Source organism: Eretmochelys imbricata, chromosome 1 (assembly GCF_965152235.1).
Source record: "Eretmochelys imbricata isolate rEreImb1 chromosome 1, rEreImb1.hap1, whole genome shotgun sequence".
NCBI lineage: Eukaryota > Metazoa > Chordata > Testudines > Cheloniidae > Eretmochelys > Eretmochelys imbricata.
In genome coordinates, this window is record NC_135572.1 from 480,147 (window position 1) to 504,875 (window position 24,729).

General features: G+C 48.2%; 1 protein-coding gene across 1 annotated transcript in view; it reads right to left on the reverse strand.

Annotated features, from left to right (window-relative positions):
* The window catches only part of LOC144258885 (dynein heavy chain domain-containing protein 1-like), a 129,556-nt gene that overhangs the window by 103,262 nt on the left and 1,565 nt on the right, over positions 1-24,729 (reverse strand). Inside the window, exons 2-5 of the mRNA XM_077807023.1 lie at positions 7,905-8,181; positions 7,488-7,615; positions 6,859-7,057; positions 4,931-5,022 (exon numbers count right to left, since the gene is read on the reverse strand). Of these exons, the coding sequence (XP_077663149.1) occupies positions 4,931-5,022; positions 6,859-7,057; positions 7,488-7,615; positions 7,905-8,181 (696 nt within the window). The remainder of the gene's footprint in view (positions 1-4,930; positions 5,023-6,858; positions 7,058-7,487; positions 7,616-7,904; positions 8,182-24,729) is intronic.

The window sequence follows — 24,729 nt, forward strand, 5'->3', positions numbered from 1 at the left end:
CTGGTACTGGAATCCATCTTAAACCTGGTGCTTTTCCATTTAGAAGGAAGGGTGGGAACCCAGAGAGAGACAAAGGATTCCTGCCTGGTGCCAAAGATATAAAAGGGGGTGGAACAGAACATAAGGGGCTGCAGTCATGGAAAATCCCCTAGTTACCACCTGACCTGGAACTAACAAGAACTGTACCAGGGGAAAAGACTGGGCCCAGACTAAGAAGGAGTCTAGTCTGTGAAAGAAGTTTATTGGAACATCTCTGAGGGTGATATTTACCTGTATTTAGTTTCTCAATGTATTAGGCTTAGATTTGAGTGTTTTTGCTTTATTTTACTTGGTGACTTACTTTGTTCTGTCTGTTATTACTTGGAACCACTTAATCCTACTTTTTATTCTTAATAAAATCACTTTTGTTTATTATTGAACCCAGAGTAAGTGATTAATACCTGGTGGAGGAAACAGCTGTGCGTATCTCTCTATCAGTGATATAGAGGGCAAACAATTTATGAGTTTACCCTACATAATCTTTATACAGAGTAAAATGGATTTATTTGGGGTTTGGATCCCATTGGGAGCTGGGTGTCTGGGTGCTCAGACAGGAGTACCTGCTGAGTGGTTTTCAGTTTAAACCTGCAGCTTTGGGGACATGGTTCAGACCACGGGTCTGTTTTGCAGCAGGCTTGCGTGTCTGGCTCAACAAGACAGGGTTCTGGAGTCCCAAGCTGATAGGTAAAACGGGCTCAGAGGTAGTTTCAGCACGTCAGGTGACAGTCCCAAGGGGGTCTCTGTGACCAAACCTGTCACTATAGAGACCTCTCGAAGAGAGCTCGTAGAGAATGGAGACTGTTCAGAGAGAGTTCCTAGACAATGAAGACCTCTCAGAGAGAGCGCCTAGACAATGGAGACCACTCAGAGAGCGCCTAGACAGTGGAGACCTCTCAGGGAGAGCTCGAAGACAAAGGAGACCACTCAGAGAGAGCTCGAAGACAATGGAGACCGCTCAGAGAGAGCATCTAGACAACGGAGACTGCTCAGAGAGAGCGCCTAGACAACGGAGACCTCTATGACGTGATTGACATGAACTGGGACCGTATAGATCATTGTTGCAACCAAGCCCCTGCAGTGGCACCAAATCTTGTATAAAGGGGGTCAAATAAGGTGTCTAAGACAAGGGTATGGTTTGCTGGTTAGGATTATGCTGTCTATATGCATGTATCATTTTTGTATTTAAAGATGTAAGTATTGGCTCTATACTGTCTGTATTTCAAACTTGTGCTATGCTTCTGGGTGACACCGCAGACAAGTTGGTGTCAACTCTGCCTAGCCTTCTGGATGGTCCATTAAGGACCATCAACTATACAACTGACCCATTGAGAGAAGGCAGACACACCTTGCGACTCAGCAAGGTATGCAGGGACCTGCCTATGGACAGGACTCTGAGGTGTTTCCAGGCCATGGGATGGGCAGCTTGTCTTTGGGACAAAGAAAGCAGAGACCACATGGCAAGAGATTGTAAAAAGCTGCTGCAGCTCCTCCATCTTGTCTTCAATCCTTCTTCATACCTCTGGAGGGACTTTGCTACAAATGAAAGCTCTACACAAAGGACTGATGACCCAGTTGTGATGTCCTCCAGAGTCTTGATTTGAACCTGCAGTTTATTCCATCACTGCTACAAGCCTGAACCAAGAACTTGGCCGTTACTGTATGTCATTGATTCGATTGAACCAATTCTCATCTCTATGTTTTTCCTTTTATGACTAAACCTTTAGATTTTAGGTTCAAAAGGATTGGCAACAGCGTGATTTGTGGGTAAGATCTGATTTGTATATTGACCTGGGTCTGGGGCTTGGTCCTTTGGGATCGAGAGAACCTTTTCTCTTTTACTGGAGTACTGGTTTTCATAACCATCTGTCCCCATAATGAGTGACACTGGTGGTGATACTGGGAAATTGGAGTGTCTAAGGGAATTGCTTGTGTGACTTGCGGTTAGCCAGTGGGGTAAAACCAAAGTCTTCTCTGTTTGGCTGGCTTGGTTTGCCTTGGTATGCATAGAAATCCCAGCCTGTAACTTCCCTGCTTGAAGCAATTTGTCCTGAATTGGCACTCTCAGCTGGGTCCCGCTAGAACCAGCATCGTTACAGATGGCCAGTCAAGTTCCTCACACTGTACCAGGAACAAAGGCTAGAGCAGCCAGTCACGGAGTCCCCGGGTGATGCTCTGAAACTGCTCCCTATGGAGCCAGGCAGGACTCTGGGGAAGTCTCCTCTCTGAGAGCAGCCTGTCCCCAGGGCAAACAGCTCACACAACTTCCACCTTCCTGGGTCTGACCTCGGAGCATTCAGCCTCCTCTGCCCCTCCGAGGGCTTCCCACAGCGAGTCTGCCCAGGTGGGGTCCTGGGGAAGCCAGAGGGCCCTGCCCCCCAACTCCGCAGTCAGACGTGACTCTCAGCCAGCCAGGAAAACAGAGGGTTTATTAGACAACAGGAACATGGTCTAAAACAGAGCTTGTAGGTGCAGAGAACAGGACCCCTCAGCTGGGTCCATTTTGGGGGGCAGTGAGCCAGACAACCCCATCTGCCCTTCACTCCATGTCCACAGCTAGCCCCAAACTGAAACTCTCTCCAGCCCCTCCTCCTCTGGGCTTTGTCCCTTTCCCGAGCCAGGAGGGCACCGGATTCCTTTGTTCTCCAACCCTTTAGCTCTCACCTTGCAGGGGGGAAGAGCCAAGCCATCAGTTGCCAGGAAACAGGGTGTTGGCCATTCTCTGTGTCCAGACCCCTGCACACACCTGCCCTCTAGGGCACTGCAACGATCATACACACTTATCCCACCCCCTAGATACTAGTCCCCTAGATACTATGCAGGTAGGGATAGGGTACAGAGGGACCTAGACAAACTGGAGGATTGGGCCAAAAGAAATCTGATGAGGTTCAACAAGGACAAGTGCAGAGTCCTGCACTTAGGACGGAAGAATCCAATGCACTGCTACAGACTAGGGACCGAATGGCTAGGCAGCAGTTCTGCAGAGAAGGACCTAGGGGTTACAGTGGACGAGAAGCTGGATATGAGTCAACAGTGTGCCCTTGTTGACAAGAAGGCCAATGGCATTTTGGGATGTATAAGTAGGGGCATTGCCAGCAGATCGAGGAACGTGATCGTTCCCCTCCATTCGACATTGGTGAGGCCTCATCTGGAGTACTGCGTCCAGTTTTGGACCCCACACTGCAAGAAGGATGTGGAAAAATTGGAAAGAGTCCAGCGGAGGGCAACAAAAATGATTAGGGGACTGGAACACATGACTTATGAGGAGAAGCTGAGGGAACTGGGATTGTTTAGTCTGCAGAAGAGAAGAATTGACAGGGGGTTTGATAGCTGCTTTCAACTATCTGAAAGGGGGTTCCAAAGAGGATGGATCTAGACTGTTCTCAGTGGTAGCAGATGACAGAACAAGGAGTAATGGTCTCAAGTTGCAGTGCGGGAGATTTAGGTTGGTTATTAGGAAAAACTTTTTCACTAGGAGTGTGGTGAAACACTGGAATGCGTTACCTAGGGAGGTGGTGGAATCTCCTTCCTTAGAAGTTTTTAAGGTCAGGCTTAACAAAGCCCTGGCTGGGATGATTTAGTCAGGGATCGGTCCTGCTTTGAGCAGGGGGTTGGACTAGATAACCTCCTGAGGTCCCTTCCAACCCTTATATTCCATGATTCTATGATTCCAAAGAACATATAGAACTTGCTTACAGAAGCTTCTATTATTTTTTGAAACTTAAGATTGTCACTCATTTGCATATGTATGTTTACCTGCTTTAACCTTGTAAATAATTCTCTTGTTTCCTTTTCCTATTTAGTATTACTTTTAGCTAGTTTATTATAGGATTGGCTACAAGCATTGTCTTTGGTGAGAGATCTAAAGTGCAACTGACCTTGGGTAAGCGACTGGTCCTTTGGGACTAGGAGCAACCTGAATATTGCTGTGACCTTTGGTGTAAGGGACCATCTATCATAAAGGTATTGGGGTGGCAAGACAGAGTGGCGTACCCAAGGGGACTGTCTGTGACTCCGTGTCCAGGCTGTTATAGTGCCTGAGGAGTTCACACTTGATAACCAGTTGTTTTGTGCCCTGGTTCCTAACAGTCGCCCTGAGGTTGGTACCCACACTCTGGAGTCACTGTAGTTTGTTTAAAATCCTCCTGAGATACTAGTGAAATGAAAAGAGTGTTACCATCATGATAGGGCATGATGACATCACCTGGGTTTTTTTCAAATACAGAACATCTATTTAACACATCTGCCTATTATTTTTGATAATTCTACCATTTCCGTTTAGTAATGGACAAATACCATTATTAGGATTTTTTTTGTTCCTAATATACTTTAAAACTTATCTGCTGGCCATAGATTTCTCCTTATTCCCCTTGGCTTTCGATTTTCTACAATTCCTAGCTTCAGATTTATATTCATTACTAGCAAATTCCCCTTTCTTCCATTTGTTTTTATATATATAATTTTTACAGCTGCCTTCACTTCCCCTCCAGACCCACCCCACTGCCTGAGAACAGAACTCCCTGAAGTTTCAGAGCCTCTCAGCCATCTGGGGACACCATGGTCACAGGAGGTCCTTCCCCAGATCAGGACTATACAGGGGAAACCCATCCCCTCAACTCCACGCTTCCAGCCACTCAGCATCTGGGCTGGGGTGCCCAGCTCAGTGCCCCCAGTGGGACCAGAGGGGAAGGCCACCCATATGGAGTCCAAACTACCCATGTTGAACCCATGCTATCACTGATCCTGACCACGCAACACCGAGAGTCACATGGCAGGGTGAGCCTGCCCATGGATCCAGGTCCCGCAGTGATGGGTGCCAGCATCCTCCCCGCTCCATAGCCATTTGGCCACAGCCGAGCCCCCATCCCACAGGGCAGCAGTGGGCCTCTCTCACCTTGAGGATAGTGTCGCTGTGCTCCAGTAATGGGTAGGACAGCAGCTGGCCCAGCGTGAACTGCAGGTTTCCAGGGCACTTCACTCCCATTGCTGCAAGAGAACACAAGGGGGTTACTGTCAGCACCCCAGTGCCCAGACCCTCTCGCAGAGGCTGCAGGGAGTCCTGGGCTCCAGCAGGCACAGGCAAAGCTGCAGGCCCCAAGCCCCAGACATGTTCATAGATTTCAAGGCCTGAAGGGACCATTAGCTCCTGTACAGAGAGTGATGCTTGTGTCCAGCGGGTACCTAACAGCTGAGCCAGAGCCAGGCTTTTAGAAAGAGCCTCTCTAAATCCCAATGATGGGGAAACTACCACATCCCTGGGGGAGCTGCTCCGGACTCATTCCACACACAATTTACACATCTGCACCTGATTTCCAGGCTGAAGTTGTTTAACTCTGCCTTTGGCTGGGAGATCGCAGAGCAAGTGGCTCACAGAAGCCTCTCCTCATGTAGGTATTTGTCGACCAGGACCCCTTCACCTAGCCAGACTGAGCTCCTGGTGTCTCTCACTAGAAGGCAGGTTTTCCAGACCTTGAATCGCTGTCACTCTTCTCTGACCCCTTTTCAATTTGCCAACATCCTTTCTGCAGTGTGGACACCAGAATGGGACACGACACCCAGTGCTGGTCCCACTAAAGCCATGTCCGGTAACACCACCTCTCCCGTTTATCCCGCCTGGGTGCAGGTGCCCTCGCAGCTAATGGATGGCCTGGCAGCTCAGGCTTTTTCAGATTTCTTGCTTCCCAGGGCACAGTGGTCCCTGGCCATTAACTGTGAGCTACATTCTTTGTTCCTAGCCAAGGGAGGGCCTGGTATCTGGCTGTATTAAATCCTGCGGTGGAAATGAGCCCCCTTTACCCAGAGATCCAGGTCACTCCGGGGAACTAGCCAGTCACTAGCACTATTTACTACTCACCACTTTTTGTGTCAGCTGCAAACTTTGCCAGCAATGATTTTAGGTTTTCTACCAGCTCATTGTGAGGCTGTGGACTAGCCTTGGACTGAGAACTGCTCCCTGCAGGATCCACTAGAATCCCCCCCACCGACATATCAATGCCCCTAGCTCTGACACAGCACTTTTCATCAGTCCTCTCAAAGCACTTTACCTCACCGCACCCTGGGCGGCAGGGCAGGGCTATCCCCAGTGTACAGATGGAACCAAGGCTCAGAGAAGCTAAGTGACCTGTCGAAGGTCACACAAAAATCCATGGCAGAGCAGGGAACTGATCCCAAGTCTCCCAAGTCCTAGGCTGGTGCCCTGACCACTGGACCATCCCTCTCATCAGCATGAGACAATGCATCCCCATTCCTGATTACCTTCTGGGCTCTCTGAGGTAGCCAGCTTTTAACCCATTTCATGGGCCACGCTGATTTGGTATAGTGCCAACGTTTAATCAGAATGTTGTGTGGAACTGAGGCAAAGAGCCCACAGTCTTTTACATAAGCCCAGCTCCCTGTGCCACCCAGACCTGCCATTGGGTTGCCTTTGCCTGCCAAGCTCTGGTGCATAAAGCCATGTTCTGGGCACTGATGCTGCTTCAGCAGGACACACCCTTTCACTTGCTGGGCCATGCTTGAACCAACTTCCCATGTGTCCAGGCTACTGTACCATAAACCCCAGGAGCTCTCCCCAGACTGATCGTCCCTTGCCCCTCTCAGAGCCAGCACTCAGCTAAGCAGGGCAGATACGACTCCTTCCGCTTCTCCCAGAGCTCTGCCTCTTCAGCCCCTGCCGGGGCTGCCTGGAGCTCCCTCCACTTTGTCAAGGCCTTTCTGGGCCTGAAGGTGCCGGAGCTGAATGCAGGGCTCCAGGGATAATGAGTCTGCAGAATTGTCCCCACTCTGCTATGGATTTTCCCTCCCATCGCTCCCTGCAGGGCTCACCCATGAAGAACTCCCTCCAGCAGCTATTCTTCATGAGCGAGCTGGCCAGCTTCTGAAGCAGGGGCAGAAACTGCTGGAAACTAGTGATCATGTGCACACAGGCCTGCAGGATGGGGTGATCGGCAGGCAGGGACTCTTCCATGTGGGATACTTCCCTCTGCCACTCAGCCATCTTCTCCGTGGCCAGTGGGGCGTTGAACTAGTAGGACAGAAAGACCAGCGGGTGCTCAGATAGCCTGGAGGGAGGGTGCCTCCCTCAGGCAAATCCATCCACACTCAGGAGAGCCCTATGGAATAGCGGGGTGGCTGCAGGTGGGAATCAGCAGAGCTGTGAATGTGTGGGAGGAGGCCAAATTTGGGATAATAAGGGAGATTGTAAGTCAGGATTGGGGGCACCAGCAGAGCTGGGATGGGCAGAGCTAAGGGCTGGAATAGCTGTGGGCCAAAAGTGAAGGGCACCAACAGAGCTCGGGGGGAGCTCAGGGCTGAGATATTGGGGAGTTGCAGCTCAAGACTGGGGGGGCACTGGCAAAGCTAGAGGGAGCCCAGGGCTGAGCTAACAGGGGGCTGTGGGTCGGGAGTGAGGGAACCGGGGCTGGGATAGCTGTAAGGCAGGTGCCGGTTGTTACCTTGCTGAAGGCGAGGCACCTCCATTCAGTGATCTGCTCGGAGATGGTGCGGAGCAGCTTCCAGACATGCTTATGGGCCTCAATGAGCCCCCGGCTCCTGGCCACGAAGGAGATGTCTGTCTGCTCCCCTGGGAAGAGCAAGGACATGACATTCACTCGGGAGGACTCTCGCCCACACCCCTAGCCAGGCAGCAGCACAGAGGGGATGCAGCACTCCCGCTGCTGTTCTCATGCAGGCTGGGTGCAGAGCCCCTGGGACCCAGGGAGGTGGGCAGGGGCCTGGAGGTGAGGGGAATCACAGAGGCATTTCCCTGGGGATGCGAGGGTGTGTGCTCTGGGAAGTAACAGGGACAAGTAGGGAGCCCTGGGGTTCTGTCTCCCCAGCAGATGCAGGACAGGGCCCCGTTGCTCTCATGCCTGTGAGGATCCTCTGGGAGCGGCACAGCTCAGCCACACGGGTGGCCATGGCCTGGAAGCGGCAGTGCAGCTCTTGCAGCTCTTGCTCCATGGCACGTGGGCTCTGGGAGGGGTCCAGGAACTGCCCTGTGGTGGCCATGGTCAGCAACTCCTGCAGCTCCTGTCTGGCTCTCTGCAGTGAGTCAACCAGCTCAGCAATGATGCTGAGGCGCCGTGAGACAATGAAGTCCGAGGCCTCCTGCTGCTGGTACACGAAGGCCTCCCAGGTGTCCAGGAGCTGGGGACAGAGGCAGACCCCAATCAGGGGGACAGCTGACACATGCAGACACTACCCTGTGCTCCGGCTAGGCTTTGATTTCGACTATGAAGATTAAAAAGGTCCTGTGTTTTGGAAAGGCTGTTTTGGCTCCCGCTGGACACCGCTCCCAACGGGAGCAGAATCCAGCGTGGCCTGCTGAGCAATCACAGTTGGTAAAGGGGGCTCTCCCCCTGTAAACGGGGTCTAAGGAGTGAAAGAATCGCAGGACTCCAGCCCAGAAAGGGGAAGGCTCAGGACTGACAACTGGAGGGGCTCCGCTCAGAGAGGTTGAGAGGTGTCAAGGGTGCAGCTGAACTGTCACACTGAGCGGCTGATCACCAGCCTCCCTCCAGCTCCGAGGAAAGGGAGGCCCCAGCCTTCCTTCTTCCCCCTATAGGCCACAGCATGGAGACACCCTGGAAGAATTTCCACAACACTTCGAGGTGGGCACACTAAGGCCATGTCTACGCTACACACTGGTCAACAAAGTCATGTCAGCATACAGCTGCCGAAGTCAGTATATTGTTTGGGCATGTGCATACTTAGCTGCTTGTGTTAGCACTGTGTGTACTCACCAGGAGTGCTTGTGGTGATGCAAAGTGTGTGCCCCATGGTATCTCAGTGTGCCATGGGTTGCAGTCAGGCACGATGCCTTTCGGGAAATTTTCACAATGTGTTGTGGGATGGAAATCATAGAATCATAGACTTTAACGTCAGAAGGGACCATTATGATCGTCTAGTCTGACCTCCTACACAACGCAGGCCATGGAATCTCACCCACCCACTCCTGTAACAAACCCCTAACTTATGTCTGAGCTACTGAAGTCCTCAAATCATAGTTTATAGACTTAAAGGTGCAGAGAATCCTCCAGCAAGTGACCCATGCCCCACGCTGCAGAGGAAGGCGAAAAACCCCCAGGACCTCTGCCAATCTGCCCTGGGGGAAAATTCCTTCCCAACCCCAAATATGGCGATCAGCTGAACCCTGAGCATGTGGGCAAGACTCACCAGCCAGACACCCAGCAAAGAATTCTCTGTAGTAACTCAGATCCCACCCCATCTAACGTCCCATAATAGGCCGTTGGGCATATCTACTCACTCAGGGATCTCTGGGAGCTCGGGTTCAAGTTCCTAGCAGTCAATTTTCTCCATCCCATAATGCCATCCATATCCCAGCATTTTTGCAGGTTTTTTTAAATCCGAAACCAGCACGGCATGTTTCAGTTTCTGCCGTCTCTGACAGAAGCATGGAGCCTCTAGCCTGGTTTGCTGCAACGGTGCCAGCTGGGAAAGTGCCCTAGCGTGAAGGAAGAAATAAGGCCGCCATCCCTAGACGTTTTTAGGAGAGGATTGCAGAGTACAGAACAGACCCATTTACGTGAGAATCTGCTTAAAGCGCGGTAGGGCCAGGCCTCCCAGTGCTCCCTGTTTAAGACACGAGACTCGTTAACACGCGGTACAGGAACTTGCTGCGTACTGCTACAGATTTGCTCACTAACTCACTGACACAGAAACTGGCAGGAAGCGCGGAGCAGAAACGTGTTGTGCGTCTTTACAGATATTGGTAAGGACGTATCACACACGCTTAGTCATTGTCATGCCAGAGAGATATATAATATGTAGTAGTTATATAGGGATAGATGTGCTATATTAGAAAATGTTAACCATAGGCCTAATAGAATGGCCCGGCAGCTCGTGCTCCAGTGGGCTCCACCACGAGGCCACAGGCTTTTTCAGAGTTCTTGCTTCCCTGGCCATTAACTGTGAGCTACATTCTTTGTTCCTAGCTGAGGGAGGGCCTGGTATCTGGCTGTATTAAATCTTGTGGTGGAAATGAGCTCCCTTTACCCAGAGATCCAGATCGCTCCAGGGCAAGCGTCAGCGTTCCTACACTGTAGAAGAGAAGCTAGCTGCAATAGATCGAGTAAATAGCAGAGAAACCCAGGCCAAGGTCCCAAAAGCTATTGGGATTGCCGAATCTACTCTCTGAGGATGGCTAAAAAATGAATCTAAACTGAACGGCTTTGTACAAAATATCGATTCTGCCGCGCGGCTTAGGCAAAAACATGTGCGCTGTTCAGCAAAACCCACAGTAGACGCAGCCGTGCGCACGGGGTTTGCTCAGGAAAGGCTGAAAGGAATGTCACTCAGTGGGCCAATGCTTCAAGCCCAAGCGACAAAATTTGGAAATTTAACGGGGGATGAATCATTCCAAGCCAGCAAGGGGTTTATAAGTTGTTTTAAAAAGCATCATGGCATAGTGCAGGTATCGATTTCTGGAGAAAGCCGATCAGCTGATGAATCGGCTGTGAACGCGTTTCCCGCCGAGATAAAATCTATTTTACAAAATTAAGACTACCACGAAGAACAACTTTATAATTGTGATAAAACAGCTTTATTTGCAAAACTGCTACCTGATAAGACTTTAGCCTTTAACTACGAGACACAGAAAACAGCTGGATTTAAAAAGATAAAAGATCATGTGACTCTTCTTTTTTGTAGTAATAAGACGGGCAGCCATAAGCTTGTCCCTCTTCTCGTTGGCCGCTTTCACAACCCTTGCTGCTTTAATCACCTCAATAGAGCCAAACTGCCAGTAATATAAGCTAACAGCAAAAATTCTTGGATGATGAGACTCATTTTCGACGACTGGTTCCACAACAGCTTTGTTCCAGCTGTTCGTAAGCATCTGCGGTCGAAGAAACTCGAAGCCAAAGCACTTTTGCTACTTGACAACTGTCCAGCCCATCCTCCAGCCAAATCACTGGTATTGAGCGATAGAAAAAATTCAAGTGCTATACCTACCATTCAACACAACATCAAAAATTCAACCTTTAGACCAGGGCATTATTCAGAATTTTAAAAACAATTATCGATGGGAGCTGATTTCAGCGATCGTGTCATGCACGTCTTCAGGCATTTCCGAATTCCTGAAACAGTTAAACATGAAGGAAATTATTTATTTAGTTAAAAAAGCTTGGCATGGAGTAAAACAAAAGTCCATTGAAAACTGCTGGATGAAGGCTCTCGGTGATGCCTTTTCTGTCAAAGACGGCTCAGACTCGGAAAACTCCAGCAGTGGCACTGATTCAGAGCCAGACTTTGAAGGATTTTCAGAAGAAGACGTCCTACAAACACGCATGCAGACAAAAGAGGATAAAGGTAAACTTCTCTTTCAAATGATAAATTTTTTTAGTTTGGATACGGCGCTGGAAATCATTACCGAGTGGCTGGAGAAGGATGAAGATTGCCCGACTTCAGAATTTCTGTCGGAGGAAGAAATATTAACGGGCTGTGAAGCTATGTCGGACCGCGAAAGTGATGGTGAGAATTCTAATAATGCAGGCCTAAATGACCATGACGAGGAGGATGTCGTTGAAAAGGTCAAAATTTCGCCTACAGAAGCCCTTACAGCTGTAGAAACTGTTGTAAGATTTATGGAGGAGCAAAATGTGGAAAATATCGAAATCATTCATCTGCGGCGAATGACAGACTTCATAAGAAAGAAAAAAAGCGCGAGCCAGAAAGAGCAGAAAATAACAGCTTTTTTTTCCTAAGTGAATCATAGACACTTTTTTCAGCATGGCCCTCTTAACCTGCGGTCCGTTAACATGCAGTCGTGACGGCTTGACTCCCGACATTCGCGCATAAACAGGTCTGTACTGTATCTACATGAATGCTTCACCAAGATCTCTCAGGAGGATAAAAGGGACATCCTTACGCACATGGCCCCACTCCCACTGCCTAACCCAATCTAGCTTAATGCCAACTCTGCTCCCTCCTCTCACACGAGTTGTAGGGTTCTGTTAGTTTGGCAATGGACTGGGCACCATTGTTAAGCATTCTAAGGAAAAATGCATGCACACACGTACCTGAGTTCCCTTTCCCCTTCCCAGGCTCCCATGCTCACCTGCTGGCACTACCTAGACTGTGGCAGAGTCTTGGACGGGTCCTGGCTTGCAGCCTGGCTTGAGTCCCAGAACCCCAAAGTGACACAATACTTGTCTATACTCCAGACTTCTCTCAGCATAGCTCTGCGGGTCAGAGGTGCGGGAAGGTGTGATCTCTGACTCGCAGAGCGGTGCAGATGCAGAAGCCCCTAGTCAAGTTGCAACCAAGCCAGCAAAGCCGGGGCTGGTTTTGCTGGAGTGCTACGCAGTGCAGCTTTGGGGTGTAGCTGTACCTGTGGTCCATGCTGGAGTCTTAGGCAGAACAAGCAGCGTAGCCAGAGTCAGCCGGGACTTGGCAGAATAACAACACACCAGGTGTTGGTTAGTAAGCACATGCCTGACTAGAGAGGATGGTGCAAAAACACACAGATCTCTCAAGTAACTGCACGAACACATTCCTAAGAGATGGCGCGGGAACACACCGACCCATTGTACGGAAAGGAGTGGATGACAGGATCGTGGATAAGGATGTTTTGTTGGAACTAGCGGGTGCAAGGAGACGGGTGGTAACTAACAACGTCTGGTGTGTGAAATGAAACATGTTTGTATCAATGTTTCAAAGGAGAATCCTAGGAGGGGCATTGCCAAGGGGACAGCATCCTGGTGTGCTGACTGAGCAGGCACCATTGTCGTGGGCACACTTGGGCTATTGCACCTGTAGCTCCCTGTGGGGCACTGCGACCGTTCTTCGTCGACAATCTACCAGGCTGAGCGCCTTCGCCACCAGAGCGAGGCTGTGGCCTGTCTCATGAATAACGTGGAGGTGTGCTGAATGAACGTGCTGCACTGTCTGCAAGGACAGCCACACTGGCAGCATCAGCAACGCTCTGCAGCACTAACAGTAACCCCTCGCAGCGCTTGCTGGGGCAATGTACCAGGGCCGGCTCCAGCTTTTTTGCCACCCCAAGCAGCAAAGAAAAAAAATAAAGAAGCAGGACCTGCTGCCGAAGAGGGAGAGAGGGAGTGAAAGGCCCGCTGCCAAATTGCCACCAAATACGCAGACGTGCCGCCCCAATCACGGGCAGAGTGCAGCCCCTTTCTATTGGCCGCCCCAGGCACCTGCTTCCTTCACTGGTGCCGGCTCTGTAGTGTACCAGGATTCCTGTGCTGGAAAAGCACTGCTACCATACACCCAGCTGCAGAGACACTAACCTTTAGAAATGAGGAGGGGCTAGTCAAAAAGAGTCTCCAGGTAAAAGTAAAGGAAGTAAAACCCTTACAGTCGCATGGAAGCTACTTAAGGGAATAGTGATGGAGTCCCAAAAGCCATGATCTGAACAAAACAGAGATCAGGAAGGCAAAGGCTGACTGACAGTGCAAGAGGCTGTCTGAGCCAAACAGAAACCATGTCAAATTTGGAACTCTGACCCCAGCCAATGAGCATAAATTAAAGCAGGAAAGGAGTGAAAGGGAAATTAGGAGGAATGGATGGAAGGATTTCAAACATCAAATTATTTCAACCTCTCAGAAGCAGCAAGCCACGAGTGCATCAGCAGGCTGTCTGGTTCGTGGGTGAAGGAGCAAGTAAAAAAATCATAGAATATCAGGGTTGGAAGGGACCTCAGGAGGTCATCTAGTCCAACCCCCTGCTCAAAGCAGGACCAATCCCCAACTAAATCATCCCAGCCAGGGCTTTGTCAAGCCAGGCCTTAAAAACCTCTAAGGATGGAGATTCCACCACCTCGCTAGGGAACCCAGTCCAGTGCTTCACCACCCTCCCAGGAAAAAGGTTTTTCCTAATATCCAAGCTAAATCTTCCCCACTGCAACTTGAGACCATTACTCCTCATTCTGTCATCTGCTACCACTGAGAACAGTAAAGATCCATCCTCTTTGGAACCCCCTTTCAGGTAGCTACCAAATCCCCCCGCATTTTTCTCTTCTGCAGATTAAATAATCCCAGTTCCCTCAGCCTCTCCTCATAAATCATATGCTCCAGCCCCCTAATCATTTTTGTTGCCCTCTGCTGGACTCTTTCCAATTTTTCCACATCCTTCTTGTAGTGTGGGGCCCAAAACTGGACACACTACTCCAGATGAGGCCTCACCAGTGCTGAATAGAGGGGAACGATCACGTCCCTCGATCTGCTGGCAATGCCCCTAATTATACATCCCAAAATGCCATTGGCGTTCTTGGCAACAAGGGCACACTGTTGACTCATATCCAGCTTCTTGTCCACTGTAACCCCTAGGTCCTTTTCTGCAGAACTGCTGCCGAGCCACTCGGTCCCTAGTCTGTAGCGGTGCATGGGATTCTTCTGTCCTAAGTGCAGAACTCTGAACTTGAACTTCATCAGTTTTAACCTCATCAGATTTCTTTTTGCCCAGTCCTCCAATTTGTCTAGGTCCCTCTGTATCCTATCCCTACCCTCCAGCGTATATACCTCTCCCCCCAGTTTAGTGTCGTCTGTCAACTGTCAGAAGGTTATGGTTTTTCTCAGGGCTCTCGTTTTTACTGCTATAATTCTGTACAGTTAAAGCAGCACAACCCATGAGTGTGCACAGTGATACTGGTACAAAGGAAGCTCAATCAAAATAGCTTTTATAAGCATCTTTATCTCGGTAAAACTGCATTCCTGCTAGGGGATCGTACCGCTTTAACAGCCACAGTTCTGAACCCAAAGAGCTACCTCGCTCTTCGCTGTAGAGTGTGCGGGCGTGATCCCGGCCCTGGTCATGCTCTTTTCAGGCTGCAGATCAGGTGCTCTCAGGGACTGTCATGTTAGAAGAGGTGCTGGAGCAAACTATATATGTAGTCTGCAGTCAATCAGGAAGTAGGTGTGTGTGTGTGGGGGGGGGGGGGGAATGGGAACAGGGAATGGGGCTGGGGAATTTGGAATCATGTTTAGCTAAAGGGGGAAATGGGAACAGGGACACAGGTAAACCTCTGTGGTGTCAGAGCTGGGAAGGGGGACACTAAGGAAGGAAACTGGAATCATGCTTGCTTTATTCATCCCAATAAACATCAAATTGTTTGCACCTTTGGACTTCGGGTATTGTTGCTCTCTGTTCATGCAAGAAGGACCAGGGAAGTAAGTGTGTGAAGGAATAAGCCCCCTAACATCTTGGTGCCGTGACTCAAATGCATCGCATCGGATAGGTGAGTGGCAGCCTGTAAGTCCCCCTGCCCAACAGTCCACGCAGCTGCTTGGAGAGGGTATTGCGAACTCTCTTGATGGTAGCTGCGGGTTCTGGCAAGCCAGGATAAAGGATTTTTTGGATAAATGGATAAGGAAGAACCAGGGCCCATGCCAGGTGCAGGGGTCAACCTGGGATGAGATTAAAAAGGAAATGGAGGAAGTGTAAGGGGACCCAGAGGGATGTGGGGCGCTGAGGAGCCCACTGTCCTTTGGTATATGGGTAGTGGAAGAAGGTCCCTGCCCATGGGGAATGAATGCCCTCCAGGGAAAGGAGAGGAATCCTTGTGGCACCTTAGAGACTAACCAATTTATTTGAGCATAAGCTTTCGTGAGCTACAGCTCACTTCATCGGATGCATACTGTGGAAAGTAAAAGATCTTCTGTATACACACAAACCATGAAAAAATGGGTGTTTACCACTACAAAAGGTTTTCTCTCCCCCCTCCGCACTCTCCTGCTGGTAATAGCTTATCTAAAGTGATCACTCTCCTTACAATGTGTATGATAATCAAAGTGGGCCACTTCCAGCACAAATCCAGGTTTTCTCCCACCCCCCTTTTCTTTTCTTTTTTTTTTCCACACACACAAACCCACTCTCTTGTTGGTAATAGCTTATCTAAAGTGATTACTCTCCTTACAATGTGTATGATAATCAAGGTGGGCCATTTCCAGCACAAATCCAGGGTTTAACAAGAACGTCGGGAGGGGGGGAGGTAGGAAAAAACAAGGTGAAACAGGTTACCTTGCATAATGACTTAGGCTTGAATAGAGACTGGGAGTGGCTAAGTTAATTGTATCCAATTTGCAAATGAATTCCAATTCAACAGTCTCTCGCTGGAGTCTGGTTTTGAAGTTTTTCTGTTGTAATATCGCAACTTTCATGTCTGTAATTGTGTGATCAGAGAGATTGAAGTGTTCTCCGACTGGTTTATGAATGTTATAATTCTTGACATCTGATTTGTCCATTTATTCTTTTACGTAGAGACTGTCCAATGTACATGGCAGAGGGGCACTGCTGGCACATGATGGCATAGATCACATTGGTGGATGTGCAGGTGAACGAGCCTCTGATAGTGTGGCTGATGTTATTAGGCCCTGTGATGGTGTCCCCTGAATAGATATGTGGGCACAGTTGGCAACGGGCTTTGTTGCAAGGATAGGTTCCTGGGTTAGTGGTTCTGTTGTGTAGTATATGGTTGCTGGTGAGTATTTGCTTCAGGTTGCGGGGCTGTCTGTAGGCAAGGACTGGCCTGTCCCCCAGGATCTGTGAGAGTGGTGGGTCGTCCTTCAGGATAGGTTGTAGATCCTTAGTAATGCGTTGGAGGGGTTTTAGTTGGGGGCTGAAGGTGACGGCTAGTGGCGTTCTGTTATTTTCTTTGTTGGGCCTGTCCTGTAGTAGGTGACTTCTGGGAACTCTTCTGGCTCTATCAATCTGTTTCTTCACTTCCGCAGGTGGGTACTGTAGTTGTAAGAATGCTTGATAGAGATCTTGTAAGTGTTTATCTCTGTCTGAGGGGTTGGAGCAAATGCGGTTGTATCGCAGAGCTTGGCTGTAGACAGTGGATCGTGTGGTGTGGTCTGGGTGAAAGCTGGAGGCATGTAAGTAGGAATAATAGGGAAAGGAGGCACTTCAGTCCCCTTGTGAGAGGTTTGAAGTGAGGGCAGCATTATGGGAAGCTGCCAGGAATCTTTCAAGTTTGGTGCTGCTTCAGCAAGGGCTGCTGAAGGATTGTAAATTAGTTAGGGTGGTTAAAGATGATTTGGCACAACAGGGTTTAAAGTCAAAAGCAGAGTTAACTGACTGGAATGCGTTACCTAGGGAGGTGGTAGAATCTCCTTCCTTAGAGGTTTTTAAGGTCAGGCTTGACAAAGCCCTGGCTGGGATGATTTAACTGGGAATTGGTCCTGCTTCGAGCAGGGGGTTGGACTAGATGACCTTCTGGGGTCCCTTCCAACCCTGATATTCTATGATTCTATGACTACCTTTAGAGACTGGAGCTAGGACTTGGTCCTGGGGGAGTGGAGAGAAAGAAGAAGAAAAAAAAATTTTCAAAGTGCAAAATGGCGGGGGTTTGCAGGAGCAGGTAACAACCCCCACTCTTCTCCCAGAGCCAGAATGAGAACCTGGGGATAAGGGTTCCCAACTGTTTCAACCCAGGGAACCTACTCTTGGCTTAGAGCTAACTATGTCCTTTTCTTCTTTTCCTTCTTCTTTTTCTTGGTTTACTTAATTTGCTGCTGGTAGCCTATACTTTAAACTGACCTGACAGGCTTAATTGGTTTCTTTCCACCTCTCCCCCTGCCTTTCCACCCCTTTTTTTTCTTTTTCTTTTGTTTCTTTTGTTTTTTAGACTAAACTTAAAGCTTGGTACAACAGAGAAACTATTGAAAACTTGGTCTGTTGTACAAGAGGGGAAACTGAGGTATACCACCTCATGAATTTCATAAATGACCAGTGAGTGGGGTAATTCACTAGCCTGACTATAGAACAAAATAAGGAGAGCCTGGAGGTAATTCTTCTGTTTTTCCTGCAATTAGCAAGGGAATTTGTAAAAGAAAGTGGTATTATTATTATTAAGCAATAATCTGTCCCCACCAGGGGGTAAAAATTGTTTCTTTTGTTTTTCAGACACTCTACAAGCAAGCTGGCGTCAGCGGTGAAAATAACCCAGAATACCATGGATCTGTGTTTTGTGTTTGTCTGTGGTGTTTGTCTTGTTGCTAGCATAGTTGTGTTTTAATGAACAGAAAATCTCATGATGTGGGTGGGGGATGGCTTCAAAAGGCTGACCTGGGCGGGGAGGCTGGGGGAGAGATGTGCATGGGAATGCAAAATACTCAGCTAGGAGGCCAGCACCTGTGTAATAGCTATTGTGGTACCTGGAAATGGAATGGCAACTAAGGTGGTCCCCACCAGCCCTATGGAAATAATGAGAAAGGGAGGAGCTGGGAATCATTAGGAAAGGGATAGATAACAAGACAAACTTTTGCCTCCTTATAAATCTATGGTATGCCCACATCTTGAATACTGTGTGCAGATGTGATCGCCCATCTCAAAAAAGATATATTGAAACTGAAAAAGGTGCAGAAAAGGAAAACAAAAATGATTAGGGGTAGTATGAGGAGAGGATTAGTAAGATCAGGACTTTTAGCTTGGAAAAGAGACGAATAAGGGGGGATATGATAGAGGTCTATAAAATCATGACTGGTGTGGAGAAAGTAAATAAGGAAGTGTTATTTTACTACTTCTCATAACACAAGAACTAGGGGTCACCAAATGAAAATAACAGGCAGCAGGTTTAAAACAAACAAAAGGAAGTATTTCTTCACACAATACACAGTCAACCTGTAGAAGTCTTCGCCAGAGGACGTGGTGAAGGCCAAGACTATAACAGGGTTCAAAAAAGAACTAGATAAGCTCATGAAAGATAGGTCCATCAATGGCTATCAGCCAGGATGGACAGGGATGGTGTCCCTAGCCTCTGTTTGCCGGAAGCTGGGTGACAAGGGATGGATGACTTGATGATTACCTGTTCTGTTCATTCCCTCTGGGGCACCTGGCAGTGGCCACTGTTAGAAGACAGGATACTGGGCTAGATGGACCTTTGGTCTGACTCAGTATGGCTGTTCTTATGTTCTTAATCTAAGACCACATCCCATCCAGCCCCAGCCCAAGGTAATGTGGCTGCTGTAAACACACGACACAGAGGTGCCTGAGGATGCCTGATAAACTCTGGAAGGTCTGATCCCCCTGGAGGTGGTTGCTGAGTTTATTAAACTTGCCAAAGAATGCCTAGGGTGCACAGACACTGGTACCCAGATCTCTTTGGGAATAAGGAGCACAGCATAGGTGTAGTTTATCTTCTAAATTTGTGAGGGAGGCTGGGGTGGCAAATTCCTTGCCTGCCCACAATGGCACCACTTCACATTTTGGGGGGGAGGCAACTTTAACCATGATTCCAGGGGCAACTTGGGCAACTGAAAACTCAAGTTTCAGGGTAGCAGCCGTGTTAGTCTGTATCCGTTAAAAGAAAAGGAGTACTTGTGGCACCTTAGCGACTAACAAATTTATTAGAGCATATGCTTGCAAGAGCTACAGCTCACTTCAGCTATAGCTCACGAAAGCTTATGTTCTAATAAATTTGTTAGTCTCTAAGGTGCCACAAATCCTCCTTTTCTTTTTATGAAAACTAAAGTGTTTTTTTATAGATAACTTAGGAATCCTGGCAGGAGATATCAATAAAGTAAAGTAATTTAAATAAATATTAGACCCACTCAGCTCTAATACGAACATGTTCTGACATCTTGTGGCAAGTCCCTTAAGGGACACTTGTTAGGTTTAAAATTGTAATGTATATTTTTATTCAGATACTATTACTGATGTCAGACGGATCCATTGTGGTCATCTAGTCTGACCTCCTGCACATTGCAGGCCACAGAACCTCACCCCACCCTCTGCTGTAACAGACCCCTAACCTCTGGCTGAGTTACCTGTCACGGAGTGTGGGGGAGCCCAGGCCCTGCACCCCTCTTCCTGGGATTCACTGTGACTCTCAGCCAGCCAGTAAAACAGAAGGTTCATTGGACCACAGGAACACAGTCTCAAACAGAGCTTGTGGGTACAACCAAGACCCCTCAGTCAAGTTCTTCTGGGGGAGCAGGGAGCTTAGACCCCAGCCCTGGGGTTCCCTGCGTTCCACCACCAGGCACCAAACTGAAACTAAACCCCTCTTCCCCCCCCCCCCCCAGCAGGCTCCCTTCTGCAGCCTCTGTTCACATTCCTGGGCAGAGGTGTTGCCTCCCCCTCCTGGCTCAGGTTACAGGCTCTCAGGTCTCCCAGTGAAACTCCCCTGCCACATTCCCAGGTCAACACTCCCCCTCCCTGCTGCGTCACATCTACCCTCCCCTCAAATCATGGTTTAAAGATGTCAAGTTACAGAGAATTCACCATTTATACTAGTTTAAACTGGCAAGTGACCCAAGCCCCATGCTGCAGAAGAGGGCGAAAAAACCCTAGTGCCTCTGCCAATCAGGCATGGGGGAAAATTTCTTCCTGAACCCAGATATGGTGATCAGCTAAATCCTAAGCATGTGGACAAGACCCACCAGGAAACGCCTAGAAAAGAATTCTCTGTAGTAAGTCAGAGCCACACCACCCTTCCCAGTGTCCCGTCTCCAGCCATTGGGGATTTTTGCTACAAGCAGTCACCAATGGGCCACATGCCATTGTAGGCAGTCCCGTCATAACATCCCCTCTGTAAACTTATCAAGCTCAGTCTTAAAGCCAGTTAAGGTTTTCTGTCCCCATTGCTACCCTGGGGAGGCTGCTCCAGAACTTCACTCCTCTGATGGATAGAAACCTTTGCCTAATTTCAAGCCTAAACCTGTTGATAGTCAATTTATATGTATTTGTTCTGGGGTCCACATTGACGCTTAACTTAAATAACTCCTCTCCCTCCCTGGTATTTATCCCTCTGATGTGTATATATAGACAGCAATCGTATCTCCCCTCAGCCTTCGTTTGGCTGGGCTAAACAAGACAAGCTCTTTGAGTCTCCTCTCGTACGATGGGTTTTCCATTCCTCAGATCATCCTAGTTGCCCTTCTCTGCCCCGTTCCAGTTTGAATTCATCCTTCTTAAACATGGGAGACCAGAACTGCACACAGTATTGCAGACGTGATCTCACCACTACCTTGTATAATGGTACTAACACTTTCCAGTCTCTAGCGGAAATGTGTCACCTGATGCACCCCAGGACTGCATTAGCCTTTTTCACGGTCACATCACATTGATGGCTCATAGTCATCCTGTGATCAACCAATACACCATGGGTGGCACGTGAACCACCCATTGGGTGAAGCTATCCCCCAGCCCTGCCCCTTCTGCCCAAGGCCCCACCGCTCCCCTTCCCCACCGGAGCCCAGGGACCCCCCACCTCAGCCGCTGGACCTCCCATCCCAGCCCCGGGCCACCTGAGTGCTCCTAGGCCCGGGCTGCCCAAGCACCCCCAGCCCTGGAGCGCCGGGCGAGCGGCACATTCCCAGTGTCAGAGCACTAGATGGGCAGCACGGCCCCAGTGTCAAAGCACTGGATGGGCAGCATGGCCCCAGAGCCCCCAGTCCTGGACCACTGGGCAGCGCAAGCAGCAGCCCCAGCCACTCCAAGTCCCAGCTGCAGGCCACCCTATCCCCAAGCAGCAGAAAGAGCAGGAAATTGGAGGGGATCTGGGGGCAAAGCATGGGGAGGCCATGCTGGGGCTGTTTGGGAAGGTTTAGCCTCTCCCAGCCTGTGATATCCTCCACCCATGCAATACACCCAGGTCTTCATCCTCCTTTCTCACTTCCAGCTTATAGCAAAAATTCTTGTTAGTCCCTAAATGTATGACCTTGCACTTTGCACTATTAAATATCATCCCATTTCTATTAGTCCAGTTTACAAGGTCATCCAGATCTCCTTGTACGATAATCCGGTCCTCCTCCGTATTGGCAATACCTCCCATCTTTGAGTCATCTGCAAAATTTTATTAGCACACTCCCACTTTTTGTGACAAGGTCAGTAATAAAATGTTAAATAAGACAGGTCCCAAGCCCGATCCTTGAGGAATTCCACTAGTAACCTCCCTCCAGCCTGACAGTTCAGCTTTCAGTATGACCCGTTGTAGTCTCTCCTTTAACCAGTTCCTTATCCACCCTTCAATTCGCATATTAATCCCCATCTTCTCCAATTTAACTAATTTCTCATCTGGCACTGAGAAGCATGCATGACCAGTAGGGGCTGTAAGGTTCCAGACTAGCTCCTGTCTTTCTTAGTGTATTTATTAATGATGTGGAAAGAAGAGGAGCAGTAAGGGGGCTACATTTGCAGGTGCCAAGGTTACTTAGGTTAGCCAGGGCCAGAAAGGACTCTAAGGAACTTCAGAAAGACCAAACCCAGCCAGGGGAATGGGCAGCACAACAGCAGATGAAATTCAAGGTCAACACAAAGAAAAGCAACCTGGAGGGAAAATCTAACCCCCCTGTACACCTTACCTAACTGCATCAGCTCAGGAGAGCAACCTGGGCATCAATCCGCAGCTGTCAGCATAAAAGCAAAGATGTTCAGATCCATAAGGGATGGGAGGGAGAATAATCCAGAGAATATTCTAATACGTTTGAATCAATCAATGGTGAGGCCTCATCTGGAAACCATGTGCCAGACTGGTCCCCACCATCTCACACAGGACAGTGCAGTGCTAGAGGCAAAGGTGGGGGAATAGCACTGTATATTAATGATGAGGTAGACTGTAAAGAAATTAGAAGTGATGAAATGGATAAAACAGTCTGTTTGGGCCAAAATCACTTTGGGAAAGAAAGCTACTAGAGGTTCCCCTGGGCTAATGCTTGGGGTGTGATTATGGGAGGCTTTAACTTCCCTGATATAGACTGGAGGACAAGTGCTATTAAGAATAAAAGGGCCCAGATATCCCTGGATGTGATAGCTGACAGATCTCTTCACCAAATAGTCACTGAACCAACAAAATTTTAGATTTTATATTGGTGAGTAGTGAGAACCGCATAGAAGAACTAGTTGTAGAGGACAACCTTGGTTTGAGTGATCATGAGCTAATTCAGTTTAAACTAAATGGAAGGATAAACAAAAATAGATTTGCAGCTAGGGTTCTTGATTTCAAATGGGCAAACTTTAATAAATTAAGAGAATTAGTTAGGGAAGTGGACTGGACCGAAGAACTCAAGGATCTGAATGTCGAGCAGGCTTGGAATTGCTTTAAGTCAAAGTTTCAGAAGCTCTCTGAAGCTGCCTCCCAAGACAGGGGAAAAAATTCCTAGGGAAGATTTGCAGACCAAACTGGATGAGCACGCATCTCAACCAGGTTATTAAGAAAAAGCAGAAAGCCTACAAGGAATGGAAGATGGGAAGGATCAGCAAAGAAAGCTACCTCTTGGAGGTCAGAAAGTGTAGGGGAAAAGTGAGAACTGCCAAAAACCAAGCAGAGCTGGACCTTACAAAGGGAATTAAACCCAAGAGTAAAAGGTTCTATAGCCATCCAAATAAAAAGAAAACAAGGAAAGAAGAAGTGGGATCATTAAACACTGAGGATGGGGTGGAGATTAAAGATAATCTAGGTATAGCCCCACACCTAAACAAATATTTTGCCTCTGTTTTTAATAAGGCTAATGAAGAGCTTAGAGGTAGTGTCAGGATGGCTAATGGGAACAAGTATATGGAGGTAGAAATTACCACAGTTCCAAGGTGGCAGTCAAACTCAAACAGCTTAATGGGACTAAATCAGCGGGAGGGGCAGATAATTTCCATTCAAGAATATTAAAGGAACCGGTACATGAAATTGCAAGCCCAATAGCAAGGATTTTTAATGACTCTGTAAACTCAGGGGTCATACCCTATGACTGGAGAATTGCTAATATAGTTGCCATTTTTAAGAAAGGGGAAAAAATTATCCGGGAAACTACAGGCCTGACCAACCTGATCTCCTTCTTTGAGAAGATAACTGTTATTTTAGACAAAGGAAATGCAGTAGATCTAATCTACCAGGATTTCAGTAAGGCATTTGATACAGTTCCACATGGTTTCAGAGTAACAGCCGTGTTAGTCTGTATTCGCAAAAAGAAAAGGAGTACTTGTGGCACCTTAGAGACTAACCAATTTATTTGAGCATGAGCTTTCGTGAGCTATAGCTCACTTCATCGGATGCATACCGTGGAAACTGCAGCAGACTTTATATATACACAGAGAATATGAAACAATACCTCCTCCCACCCCACTGTCCTGCTGGTAATAGCTTATCTAAAGTGATCAACAGGTTAGGCCATTTCCAGCACAAATCCAGGTTTTCTCACCCTTCACCCCCCCACACAAATTCACTCTCCTGCTGGTGATAGCCCATCCGAAATTATTAGGCCTGTCGATTAATCGCAGTTAACTCACGCGATTAACTCAAAAAAATTAATAGTGATTAATCACACTTATAACAATAGAATACCAATTGAAATTTATTAAATACTTTTGGATGTTTTTCTACATTTTCAATGTTGATTTCAATTACAACACAGAATATAAAGTGCACAGTGCCCACTTGATATTATTTTTTTTTATTTCATGGGTAAAAACCCCACTTCTTCAGATGCATGGAGTGAAAATTACAGATACAGGCATAAATATACTGGCACATGAAGAGAAGGGAGTTACCTTACAAGTGGAAAGAAGAAAAGGAGTACTTGTGGCACCTTAGAGACTAACCAATTTATTTGAGCATAAGCTTTCGTGAGCTACAGCTCACTTCATCGGACGCATCTGATGCATCGGTGCATCCGATGAAGTGAGCTGTACCTCACGAAAGCTTATGCTCAAATAAATTGATTAGTCTCTAAGGTGCCACAAGTACTCCTTTTCTTTTTGCGAATACAGACTAACACGGCTGTT